Source organism: Astyanax mexicanus, chromosome 4 (assembly GCF_023375975.1).
Source record: "Astyanax mexicanus isolate ESR-SI-001 chromosome 4, AstMex3_surface, whole genome shotgun sequence".
Classification (NCBI taxonomy): Eukaryota; Metazoa; Chordata; class Actinopteri; order Characiformes; family Acestrorhamphidae; genus Astyanax; species Astyanax mexicanus.
The window spans coordinates 29,386,866-29,400,675 of NC_064411.1; the positions used below are offsets into that span (position 1 = coordinate 29,386,866).

At 37.4% G+C, this 13,810-nt stretch overlaps 1 protein-coding gene across 1 annotated transcript in view; it reads right to left on the reverse strand.

Moving 5' to 3' along the window:
- Positions 1-9,393, reverse strand: part of pitrm1 (pitrilysin metallopeptidase 1) — a 32,214-nt gene extending 22,821 nt beyond the window's left edge. The window contains exons 1-9 of the mRNA XM_022679238.2: positions 9,177-9,393; positions 7,199-7,289; positions 6,114-6,220; positions 5,007-5,158; positions 3,865-3,979; positions 3,617-3,713; positions 3,350-3,510; positions 1,657-1,783; positions 648-736 (exon numbers count right to left, since the gene is read on the reverse strand). Coding sequence (XP_022534959.2) covers positions 648-736; positions 1,657-1,783; positions 3,350-3,510; positions 3,617-3,713; positions 3,865-3,979; positions 5,007-5,158; positions 6,114-6,220; positions 7,199-7,289; positions 9,177-9,223 — 986 coding nt within the window. The 5' untranslated portion in view covers positions 9,224-9,393. The remainder of the gene's footprint in view (positions 1-647; positions 737-1,656; positions 1,784-3,349; positions 3,511-3,616; positions 3,714-3,864; positions 3,980-5,006; positions 5,159-6,113; positions 6,221-7,198; positions 7,290-9,176) is intronic.
- Between the last annotated feature and the right edge of the window lie 4,417 nt (positions 9,394-13,810).

The following is a 13,810-nucleotide window of genomic DNA, read 5'->3' on the forward strand; positions in this document are numbered from 1 at the left end:
AAAGAATTTTTTTTCTTTACTTAGTTGAGTTGAGTACATTACTCAAATAGAGCTATTTACTGTTCAGATCAGCTGTTAACTGAACGCCATTCCAGGTGACTATCTTACAAGAGGAGCTACTCTGGTTTATTTACAGCTCTAGAAAAAAAATAAGAGAGCACTTAAAAATGATTGATGAGTTTCTTTAATTTTACCAAATTGAAAACCTCTGGAATATAATCAAGAGGAAGATGGATGATCACAATCCATCAAACCAAACTGAACTGCTTGAATTTTTGCACCAGGAGTAAAGGCATAAAGTTATCCAAAAGCAGTGTGTAAGACTGGTGGGGGAGAACATGCCAAGATGCATAAAAACTGTTTAAGAACCAGGGTTATTGCACCAAATATTGATTATTGATAATGTATTATTGATCTTTTTTATATTTTATAGTTTTTCAATGCAGAACATTTTTAAATCATGGAAAAACATTGAATTTAAAGTTGTCCACCTTTTGACTTGTACTGTATATGCTCATATCATCACTCAGCTTGATAACAAATTCATTAATCTGACCCAAAATAGCTTATGATCATTTCCTTAGCAAAGGTCAATGCATTCTGTTTAAAGCGTTTGAGTGTGTGTGTGTGTATGTGTGTGTACTCACTCTCCCAGCAGATAGCTCACACACAGTGTGTTCTGTTTAGTTGGGTCCGGGGCCATTGAGTCAGGACTGCAGGTCACATGATCTTCCCTCTAAATAAAACACAAATACAGTAAAGAATGTCAACCATTTTTACATCTGTTTAAGTTATGTACACAGTTCACGTATGAATATTATAACCTAATTGTTTATTTGTCCTTCTGTTTCCTGCATACATTATTATTAACCCTCATTCACCCTGTTCTTCAGGGTCCTGTAATCACTGATGAAGATGACTAGACTGAAGGATGAGCAACACTGTAAACTGTGCAGCAACAGATTCAGAGCTTCTGTCTCTGATTTTATTTTATCTACAGGGTGGATCAGCTGTAGGTAGGAGAGTGTAATAGAGTGGAGGACAGTGAGAGATTAAACACAGTGTTTAAAACCTCCAGCAGCACTGCTGTATCTGATTCACTCACTGTACCAGCACAGCACACACTAACACCACATAGACCACCACCATGTTAATCACTGCTAATCACTGCAGTGCTGATAATCAATCACCCACCACCCAAATAATAATAATAGCTGCTCTGTGGTGGTTTTCTGCCCTGTGGAGTTCTGAGTACTGAAGTATAGACATGCCCACTTTAACCTGAGGGCTCACCAAGACCTGAATCGTTTTATCCCAGATTAACAAAATGTTTAACCAAAACTGCACTTTTATTTACTTATTTAGGCAGTTTAGATGCTCTTTTTTCCCTAAATCACACTGTATTTTATCTGTCCCTTGTATTTACAATCTGCTAGAACTACTAGGCTACGTGTAGCTTTGTCTCAGAAGTATCTTTTTGTTTTTACCTTACTGAATGAAAAAATATTAAAGATATATATTATGCATCTTTATACAGCTACAAAATACCAATATATTATTTTTTCTGTCCATATTGCCCAGCCCTAGGTTGACATCTTTTCAAATATCATTTGGTCAGGGGTGCCAAAATCAAGACTCTCATATGTTTTGTCTTACCGGTTTGTGCCAGTGAATCTGAGCTGGTACTGCAGTGTTGGGATAAGTTCTCTGAAACTTGCACAGCGCCTCCTCCTGTATTTGCTTCAAATGCTGCTCCAAAGGTAAGTCTCCATACGTAAAAAACCTAAAAACAACAAAGATCTGTTCATTTCTTTACAGGTTGTTGGGTGAACCTTGCAAGGAACATTACATATCTTGTATGCAGTATTATACAATGTAAAGTAGTCAGTGTATAGCTACAGTATAACAGTATAAATTTAATGTTCCCTCAAAATAACTCAACACACTGCCATTGATGCCTAAACCACTGGCAACAAAATTGAGAGTTTATTCATCAGAACTGCCTTAACTCTCTCGAGCATGAAGTTCACTAGAGCTTTAAAGGTTGCCACTACCACTTCCACTCCTCCATGACGACATGTTCGAGACCTTTCACTTTTCCTCCACCATTGGTTTAAGGATGCCCCAAAGATGCTCAGTAGGGTTTAGGTCTGGAGACATGCTTAGCCAGATCCTCAGAGAGTTCTTTGCCATGAGGGGCCATATTAATCTTCCAGTGACCAGTTTGAGTTTGAGAGTGATACCACCAAATTTACCAAACCTGCTTCCCATAAAACTTTGCAACATTGCAATGAGGAGAGAAAATAGCCAATAGGGCACAATTTAGTCATTTTCACTTTTGTCAGATACTGTATACAATCAAGGAGACTGTATACAGTATCTGACAATAGTGAAATGGCTAAATGACTTTCTTCTTCTTCTTCTTTAAAAGTATTGGAACAGTAAAGCCAATGCAATTATTTCTGCTGTAGACTGAAAACATTTGGGGTTGACATTAAAAGATGAATATGAGACAAAAGATCAACATTTCAGTTCACACTGGTAAAGGTCAATCTTTGTCTCATCAGGCTTTTCTCTGTACCTCTTGGGAAATTCCAGCCTGGTCTTCACTCCTGCTCTCTGGAGGTTGTTGCTGATGTTACTAACAGTTATTTTAGGGTTTTTATGTACAGAACTCAATGTTTCTGTTTCATCAACTGCTGTGTTTTTTCTTTGTCTACCTGTTCATCATCTGTTATTTAGTACACCAGTGATGACTTTCTTCTTTAGGGCATTCCAAACTGTTGTTCTGGCTATGAACAATATTTCTCATCTTCTCTCAGCTTCACAGCTGCTTGTTTGTCACTCATAGACTCTCAGCTCTCTGTTTTTTATGTTGGTTACTCAACTAATTATAAATGCTCAGTCTGCACCCACATCTGAAACTGAGCTTTCAGACATTCAGTGCTGCTTATTGTTTGAATAATTAATGTTAACCGGACACACCTGGACAACAAAACACACCTGAGAGTCACATGTTCCAATACTTTTGCTTATAAGAAAAATGGGTGGGTTCAGACAGAATGTGCTATGTTCTGTATCAGATCCAGATGTAAATACCTGTAAATAAAAGCTGAAATGTTGATATTCTGTCTCATTTTAATCTTTTGATATCAAATTCAAATGTTTTCAGTCTACACTAGAAATAATGGGGTAGACCTCAGTAGTTCCAATGCATACTATCACACTGCATTAGTAGAATGTAAATGCATTTTTGGTATAATCCAAATGTGTGTATTTCATGTTGTTACAGCAGTAAAGCATACCTGGGTGCGTGCATATGTGTGTGTGTGTGTGTGTGACTGTATACCTTGCATTGCTGGGATGATAGTGTGTAGCATGGAAGTGTTTAAGCTGTTCCCAGGTCAGGTCAGTTATGGCCAGCGGTTCTCCTCCAGACACCACTGAGTATGTGTGATCAGGCAACAGCTTATTCTGCAAGTGCTGCGCATACACTCTTTCATTGTCTGACTGTCTCCAAAACACACACACACACACACACTTATATATTATATCATTCTTATATTATAGGTATAAATCAGAGAGCTTAAATTACTTCTCGCAAGAGATAACTCACAAAAACTCCTTTCATCTCATTGAAGACCACCCCTTTAAACACCAGTGAAGATGAGGGGTCTGTAGGGTTTTCATTCTCCAAACGCCAGCCTTCCTGCCTGCAACATAGGAACATTTATTTTTAGCATTTCTCTTGGTAAAGGTTTTATTAAATTAAGTCTATAACACCTTTAGAGGGATCAGCAGTAGGGTCTGGAGGGTGCTTATAGCAGGCTAAGCACTTTTGTTTACCAGGAAAAATACACATACCAGAAGTCCAGTTCACGAAGGCAAGGAAAGAACACAGCATCCAGGTAGACAGAGAGAAGATTCTGGAAATCTTTGGCATTTTGAGTGGAAAATGGATACATGGTGTAGTCACTGGCTGAAAAGAAAGGTAAAAATCAGTCTCATAGACACACACATGCAAACGGAAACAAAAAATTTATCTTTTTAATTTGTAAACTAAAAAAACGAAAGTATCTACTGTACATAGGGCTGGGTATCGAAATTTTATATGAAAAGGGTACCAACTGAAATGTCTCGGTACTTCAGAGTACCAAAAGGTTTAAAAAAAAAAAAAAAAAACGGGGTTGCCATGTTTCCCTTATACGTAAAACAAAACTGTAATGCTTAAAAAAATCTTCTAAAGTCAAATGAGTGCTGGATGTCTCTCCTGAAAACTGTCTATTTGGGTGAGCAAAGTGCTTCCTTTTATCTACAGTAAGCTTTGATTTCCAGCATTTGAGTGCTAGCCGCAGTTAGCAATAGCACTAGCCATGGTTAGCAGTGCTTAGCAAATGCCTCCTGACAGAGCTACACTGAGGAACCCTGAGTGTTACGGTAAGCCATGGTGCTATCAGCTAGTGGTTTGTCCCACATAGCTTGTTTTACCGTGGTAAACACACAGGCTACAGTCTGATAATCATTGATGGTAGTAACGGCGTTAAAATAAACGGCGTTACTAACGCTGTTACTTTTTTCAGTAACGAGTAATCTAACTAATTACTCTGACTGTAACTATAATGCCGTTACCATTTCCCACACCCCGTTACTGCACGTTACTTTAGCTGCTCAATGAACTTTTTTTTTTAACTTTGCGCATAGAGACAAAGGCGCAAGTGTGCGTGTGATTCACAAGGAACATGCTCTAATCAATTCAGTGATTGGCGTGGTAGTGTTGTGCCGGGCTCAGGGTCTGCTATTTTCTGTATATTGTAATGAAGTCTATTTTTTTTACATTATTATTTCATTACAGTTTATTTACAATTCAGCATAAGCAAAAATTAACATTTGAGTTATAAGTAAAGTTATTACAAAAGTTCACAGTGTTTTCAGTATTATGAGAACATTCTTGTTCCAATAATCCTGTAGTATTAGGAGTCTAATCCCCAGCGTACTGAGAAAAGTACCTGTGAAGGCATTCATGAAGGTAGAGAGAGAGCGATTCAGCATTTTGAAGAAGGGATCTCTGCAGGGGAAGCGCTGAGATCCACACAGAACGGTGTGCTCCAGAATGTGGGGAACGCCTGTGCTGTCCATGGGTGTGGTCCGGAACTGCACACTGCACACACAAATACAGTAAAAACTAATGGGAACTAATGGGATGTGTGTTTACTCAAATAAAACTTGAAAATTAAGTGTAAAGTGGTGCTTGAAAGTTTGTGAATCCTTTGGAATTTAGAATTTTGTCTATTTTTGCATTAATTTGCTCTAAACCTTCATTAGTAATTGATTGGAAGATGGATGGAGCCAAATACAGGACCATTCTGGAAGAAAACCTGTTGGTATCTGCAAAAGACCTGAGACTGGGACGGAGATCAATCTTCCAACAAGACAATGACCCAAAACATGAAGCAAAATCTACAATGGAATGAATCACAAATAAACGTATCCAGGTGTTTGAATGGCCAAGTCAAAGTCCAGACCTGAATCCAATGGAGAATCTGTGGAAAGAGCTAAAAAACCAACAAACCACAAACCAACGCTCTCCATCCAACCTCACTGAGCTCCAGCTGTTTTGTAAGGAAGAATGGGCAAAAATTTCAGTCTCTCGATGTGCAAAACTGATAGAGACAAACCCCAAGCGACTTGCAGGTGGCGCTACAAAGTATTAACACAAGGGGGGTGAACAATATTGCATGCCCCACTTTTCAGTTTTTTATTTCTAAAAAAAAGTTTAAAATATGTATTGTATGTAAACTCCACCACATGATGGGAAATAATCTCAGAAAGAATCTAACAGTTAGTTGCAGTCTTGCTAATAGTGATTCTGCAACATTCCTAGTCTTTGTAAAATCTTAGCCTGTGACTAAAAAGTCTGTCTTGTCTTTAAATATGAGAGGGTGCCAAACTTTAATTTAGTCTGTTTAAAGTCTTTTCAGTGCAAAAACTATGGTAATACTTTTATGGTAGACTAAAAGTCTAGGGAAGTTTTAAGATTAATGCAGTAATAAAGAAAAAATCTTAAGGCATCACAAGCCTTTAAGTACTTCTGAACACAGCACACGCAAACATACCTGAACAGGTTGTTGGAATCATCTCTGGCTGCATGCAGGTACTGAGCTCCTGTAACATCATGATCCAGTTTAACTGCTGTCAGGAACAGATCAGGCACCGGCGTGACCTATAAAACCAAACAGTTCACTGAAAAACAGATGTACAGAAGGAACACCTAAAATCATCACATATCACATCAAATCTTTACTGATATTAATTTTGTGATGTAACAATTGTCAATGTAAACGAAAACGCTGGCTTTGTATCACACCCAATATTAGGGGTGTCCCTCCCCAAAGGGTTCAAGGGTACTGTGATTTAGGCATAATTTAATAGAGCGGATATTAACTATTTTCTGATTGCAGCTCCAAGACCCTGGGCTCCATGTTACACCCTGCACAAGATGGATTGTGATGCTCATTGCTATCTTACACCCCACAAACAGTCTATTTTCACGCCTGCCACCTGTGGAGTTTACAAATATACAGGTATCCCAGAAATATTTAATAATTTAAAAGTTACTTTATTTCAGTAACTCAGATGAAAATGTGAAGCTCATATACTATATAATTGTATTAAACACAGAGCGATCTATTTTAAGCGTTTATTTCTTTTATTGTTGATAATTATGGCTTACAGTCAATAAAACCCAAAAATCTATGTCTCAGAACCAATTATTACTTTTGTCAGTGTGGGCAGTGTGCCAAGTCCTGCTGGAAAATGAAATCTGCATCTCCATAAAAGTTGTCAGCAGCAGAGGGAAGCATGAAGTGCTGTAAGATTTTGTGGGAAAACAAAACTGCACTGACTTTAGACTTGATAATAAAACACAGTGGATCAACACCAGCAGATGACATGTCTCTCTAAACCATCACTGATCATCAGTAAATTTTACATTTCTTTTGTAAATGAAGGGAGCAGAGTCTGGAGGAAGAGTGGAGAGACACAGTCCAAACTGCTTAAGATCTAGTGTGAAGTTTCCACCAATCAGTGATGGTTTGGAGAGACATGTCATCTGCTGGTGTTGATCCACTTTGCCAATCAGAAGTGTGAGTGTGCTACAAAGATTTTCATCCTCAGTGTGTGATGGTGCTGAAGAGAGTACCTCTCGAACAGTGAATCCATGGATCTTCTGACCGACCGCATACTGAAGAGCTCGCTCAGGGGCTGAGATGCTCTTCGGCCTCCGCAAAACACTTAAAAAGTAATAAAACACACATTTATGTAGTTAATATACACCTTGGTTCAATAGACCACCTGCTACATTTTGACAACATAGTGACAATAGGGCTGCAGCTAATGATCATTTTGGAAATCGACTAATTCGATGATTATTTTTTCCAGTTGGTCGATTACTTAGCAAGCAATTACTCATTACTCAAAAATGTCATTTAGAGCATTTATTAGCAGAAAATGAGAAATGGCTAAAATAACAAAAAAGATGCAGAGCTTTCAGACCTCAAATAATGCAAAGAAAAGAAATTCATATTCATATACAAGTTTTTAAGAGCTCAGAAATCAATATTTGGAGGAATAACCCTGTTTTTTAATCATAGTTTTCATGCATCTTGGCATGTTCTCCTCCACCAGTCTTACACACTGCTTTTGCATAACTTTATACCACTCCTGGTGCAAAAAGTTAAGCAGTTCAGTTTGGTTTGATGGCTTGTGATCATACATCTTCCTCTTAATTATTTTCCAGAGGTTTTCAATTTGGTAAAATCAAAGAAACTCATCATTTTTAAGTGGTCTTTTATTTTTTCCCAGAGCTGTATATTCACTGAATCGATTTTTGTCTGCTGGTTAAATAAAAATCCAGTATCAGTATGTACTGCTCTACCCCCCATCCCAATCCTGCCCACAGCACACACACTCTCATCATCCTGACCCCACATCCTCCCACCAACACAGTACTGAAACTCTGCACTAGAACACACACAGTACTGTAACTTTTGTAAAAGGACCTGCACTACACACCCAATACCTGCACTACTGTTACGCTGCACTGTCATACACACTTTAATTCCCCAAGAACTGGGAACTTTAAGAACTTTACCAGCCTTAAGCTAGATACAACATTGCACTACTGTTATACGGGTTCTATTTATATTGTCACTTGATCTTAATCACCATTAATATTGCACTATTATCTTCTGTCTCACAAATGTCTATTGTGTTTTTGTTGTATTGTACATATAGTGTCTCCCACTCATTTAGATTTAGATTTTATATTTATTTCTTTTTATTTCTATTTATATATCTATTTCACCCCCACCACTACTGCACCTTGTTCTGTCTCATGTATGTCTGTGTCCCTGCTGCTGTATTGTACACATAGTGTCTCCCCTTTTTCTTTATTTTTCTTTTTTTTTCCATTATCTGTACTTGCTGTAAAATTGGGAAGGAGAGTAACGTAATTTCAATTCTATGTATGTCCTGTACATATGCAGTATTGACAATAAAACTACTTGACTTGACTTGACTACTGCTTTAGTCGCTGTTAAATTGTACACTATTGCAGTATTACTTTTGATACAAACAAGTTTAATAAATACACATTTCGCAAGAATAGTGTTCTTTATTGCATTAATTCTATCTAAAACAACAGCAAATGTTAAGCAGTGAAACTATATATTTGCTATACAAGGATGTAGCATACAAATGGGGGGAAAAGCGTATAGACAGAGTTGAACACAAAATGTATTTTATTTAAAAAAAAAAAAAAAAACGTTGATAGGGACAAAAGTTGCGAGCCTCTAATAAATCACAGTATTTATATACACATTATTTGTCATTTAATATATAATATGTATTGTATGTAGACTCCACCAGAAGCATGATGGGAAATAATCTAACAGTTAGTTGAAGTCTTGCTAATAGTGACTCTGCAATATTCCTAGTCTTTGTAAAAATCTTAGCCTGTGAGTAAAAAGTCTGTGAGTAAAAAGTCTGTGTCTTGTCTTTAGATGTGAGAGGGTGTCAGACTTTAATTTAGTCTGTTTAAATTCTTGTAGAGTCTTTTCAGAGTGGTGTAGTGTATAAACAGCATTCACCCTGACTGTAACAGTGTAAGAGTGACTCACCTCAGGTGTCTGAGTTTAGACAGCAGCGCTGTACTCTGCCGAAACATTATGACCAGTCTGTAAACCCGCAGCAGATCAGATTAATCCTGAATAATCATTCCGATCAGACGCTGATCAGTGAATCAGTCAGACAGGCTGTTATAATAACAGTCTCCGCTCCAATGACAACACTCCCGACCTCACATGCTCAACACTGTCACGCTGGCGCATGCGCACTCACCGCGCAGCCAGCCCCAGAACAACGCGGCCCAGGATTGGTTGGTTTGGTAAGAAGATCGCTGATGGTTGGTCCCCATAATAAACAGCTCCGAAAAAAAAATAAGAGACCGCTTCAAATGAGTTTTATGAGTTTCTTTAATTTTACTATTTATAGGTATATATTTGAGTAAAATTAACATTATTGTTTTATTTTATAAATTACGAACAACATTTCTCCCAAATTCCAAATAAAAATATTGTCATTTAGAGCATTTATTTACAGAAAATGAGATGAGATGAAATGGTTAAATTAATGAAAAGGATGCAGAGCTTTTAGACCTCAAATAATGCAAAGAAAACACGTTTATATTCATTTAGAAACAACAATGCTAATGTTTTAAGAGTTCAGAAATCCATATTTGGTGGAATTACCCTGATTTTTAGGGTCACTAAATTAAGACAGTGTTATGGCCAGCGCAATTTCCAGACCTGAATCCGATTAAAAATCTCTGGAATGTAACCAAGAGGAAGATGGATGTTCACAAGCCATCACCAGGATTTTTTGCACCAGGAGTGAGTAGCATAGAGTGATCCAAAAGCAGTGTGTAAGACTGGTGGAGGAGAACATGATGCCAAGATGCATGAAAACTGTTATTCCACCAAATATTGATTTCTGAACTCTTAAAACTTTATGAATATGAACTTGTTTTCTTTGCGTTATTTGAGGTTTGAAAGCTCCCCAGATAGCCACCGAGTGCTGGCCCAGTACTGGGCCTTAGCTGGTTTCTGACTGTCCTCAAAGGTGGCCCAGAACCGGCCACCGGACTCGGCCCAGTGTATTTTTGAACGTAGGACCAAGTCTGGGCCTTATTCGGTTTCTGACTCCTCGAAGCTGGCTGAGAGTCGGTCACCGGACTCGGTCCAGTGTCTTTTTGAACGCAGGACCAAGTCTGGGCCTTATTCGGTTTCTGACTCCTCGAAGCTGGCTGAGAGTCGGTCACCGGACTCGGTCCAGTGTCTTTTTGAACGTAGGACCAAGTCTGGGCCTTATTCGGTTTCTGACTCCTCAAAGCTGGCTGAGATTCGGTCACCGGACTCGGCCCAGTGTCTTTTTGAACGTGGGACCAGGACTGGGCCTACACTGGTTTCTGACTGTTCTTGAAGCTGGCTGAGATCCTGCCACAGAACTTGGTCCAGTGCCCAACACAAGTTAAGCAAAACTTTTGTAACTGAAGGTACTTTGTCTTTTACTGTTGGTGAATTTGTTTTCTAAGAACTAGGAGGTTCAGGAACCTACAATGTTATTCCTACTACTACAAGCTACAAGCTATTTGTACATAAAATTTATGTAAATAACCACTTTGTACATCAGTACATCAATATGATTATTATATATTATTATAGGAAACACTAATAAGGAATTTACCATTGGTTTAAATAGAGTATTCTGTTTACTCAATTAGTGTTAATGAGAGAAAAACTTTGTCTGGAAGCTCAAAGAAAGACATAAAACAAAGATTTATATTCAATTTAGGTTTAATTCATAAAGTTTACATATTTAAAAAATAAAGGGAAAAAAAGAAAACAGAAACAGATTACAATTTGCAAATTCTTTTTAACTCATTCAATTGAATACACTACAAAGACAAGAAATTTAATGTTGCAAATATTCACTCATTTTGAATTTGATGCCTGTAACATGTTCCAAAAGTTAAGACAGGGGTAACAACATTATGCATGCATTATGAAGACCAAATACGAGAACGGAGACCCCGGACTGTTTCTTTAACTAGCTGAGCTCCGCGGTACAGTTAAAAAGCTCCCCACGACAGTGCTCTTACTGCCTCTCCCTATTAGGCTACAGAGGGGCATGTAGTGTTGTGTTACAGTGTTTGTTGTTGCGCCGCTAAAGTATGGAGGATGAAGAAAAAGAAATCCAACTGATTTGAAAGAATCAGGAAAAAATTTAATTGTGACCCCAAGAATCAATTTTGAATCGAATTTTGGGATTCCCAAAGATTCACAGCCCTACTTTGTACTATGAAAAACATTGGTTTAATAGGTTCGCCCAAACAAAGGTTTGGCACCTGTGGACTTCTTGTTACTTTTTACCGTATTTATTTTTATTTGTATCTGTTTTAATACGTGGTACCTTTGCCAAGTAAAACTCAATATTAACTGAACTTAATATTGAGATGATTGGTTTTAAGAAATTTGCATCGGCCTAAAACATTTTCACAGTACTGTACATATACACACATTATGTATAGGTTTTTGTGTGTGTGTGTTTGAGCTGTACTATGGAGGACCAAAAATGACATAAGTATAAATAAATAAATGCAAATATAAATGTAGAAATAATAAATATATACATGAATAAATGAATAAATAAATAAATGTTGAAATAAATAAATAAATATATAAATAAATGCACATATAAATGAATGAATGAATGAATATTTGCATAGGTAAATAAATAAATTAATACATTTCTTATTTATTTATATATTTATTTATATATTTACTTATATGTGCATTTATTTATTTATTCATTCATTTATTTATTTCAACATTTATTCATTTATTTATTTCAACACTTATTTATTCATTCATTTATTTATTTCAACATTTCTACATTTATTTATTTATTTATTTCCACATTTCTTCATTTATTTATTTATCTCCACCGTCCTGTACTTCCGGTATCAGTGAGACAGAACAAAAGGGACGGCACAGCAACATCGCGGCTATAACCCCTACTGCAGTAACAACTGCTGAAAATGAATGAGGGTCAACAGCTTAAAAATGTCGCCGCTGCAGGCCAAGGCAGGAGCAGTGTCACTCCCCGATCTGTACCCCCTGCCCGATTTGTTCCGCGCATGCGCACGCATTGAAAACTGAGCAGGGGCACAGATCAGGTAGCCACGGCTGTTACACCAGCCATTGTGCGCATGCGTCAACAGTTTTCGGCTCTGTGAGGTCGCTGCTCAAGCTTAACTTCCGTTTTCTGAATTATAGATAGACTGATAGGTGTTTAAACTAAATATATTTCGAAAATCAAACAAAATAATCTATTAAAATGTATGTATGTGGTGTTTTTTTTTTACATATGCCAAGTCTGTAAACTACTTCACATTTTATTACCGGTAACTTAATTACACCTTTAGCGATAAGATTAACATCTACATGCTCAAGTATCAATTTATAATGCTTACCATGAATTAATGAATGAATAAATTCATAAATAAATAGAGCCAGAACACAATAATTCGCATAGGCTAACTAGCAGTTTATCTTTCTGTAATCTAGATAGACTGGGAGATATAAATAAGTAAAATACAAACATCAACTAGAAAATAATGTTCTTTGTTCTTGAGCAGTTGATATATAAACTGTGCATTTTATGCTTTGTCAAATTTAGTATTACAGGGTGTATGAGGCATTTAAAAAATTTTATTTGTTTACCATTATAACAAACCTGTTTGGGTTATATCCATTATATGGGGTGGTGGTGTGGTCTTTGACCATTTGTAGTATTCCTCAAGCTAACAAAGAGTTTATTAATAAAAAACATTTATTTTTGCTTAAAATACACAGCAGAATGTTTAGAAATGGGAACCAAATACCATGTCTCTAAATGTGGTCCTGTATCAATATGCTACTAACCATTAAAAATAAGGTACAACACATTTATCAAAATACCAGTTTATTTTCTTCTCAGAGAAAGCATGAGAGCAAAAAGCAAAACAAAAGAAAAACATCCCTCTCAACACACAACCACCCAGCCACTCCCACCCTACCTCACCCCACCTCACCCCGCCCCACTCCCACCTCACCCCGCCCCACTCCCACCTCACCTCACCCCAACACACCCCACCCCACCTCAACACACCCCACCTCACCCCAACACACCCAACCCCCCCGACACAAACACCCACCACAACACAAAAACCCACCCTCCCCAACTCAAAGTACCCCGACACAAACACGCAACCACCCACCCAATTAAAATGGTAGTCACAATAAATAAACATTCATACAGATATTTCAAACACAGGTAACTGTTTTTACCTTCTGCTGTAGTTAGGACCTGAAAGAAACAACTCTTCAGCCTCTTGTATAGTTATTCCCTGTAGTGTAGACATGGCTTGGGTGATGCACTAACAAAAGGGTTAAAAAAATTAAATATAAATTATAAAACTGCATTATAAAGATTCAGCACTGCAGTGCAGTGATTTGAAGTGATTAGCAATGGTGGTGGTGTATGAGGTGTTAGTGCATGTTGTGCTGGTACAGTGAGTGGATCAGATATATCAGTGCTGCTGGAGTTTTTAAACACTGTGTCCATTTATTGTCTCTCATTCTATTAGACACTCCTACCTATCTGCACCACAGTGTATATGTAAAGTCAGATAGAAGCTCTGAGTCTGTTGCTG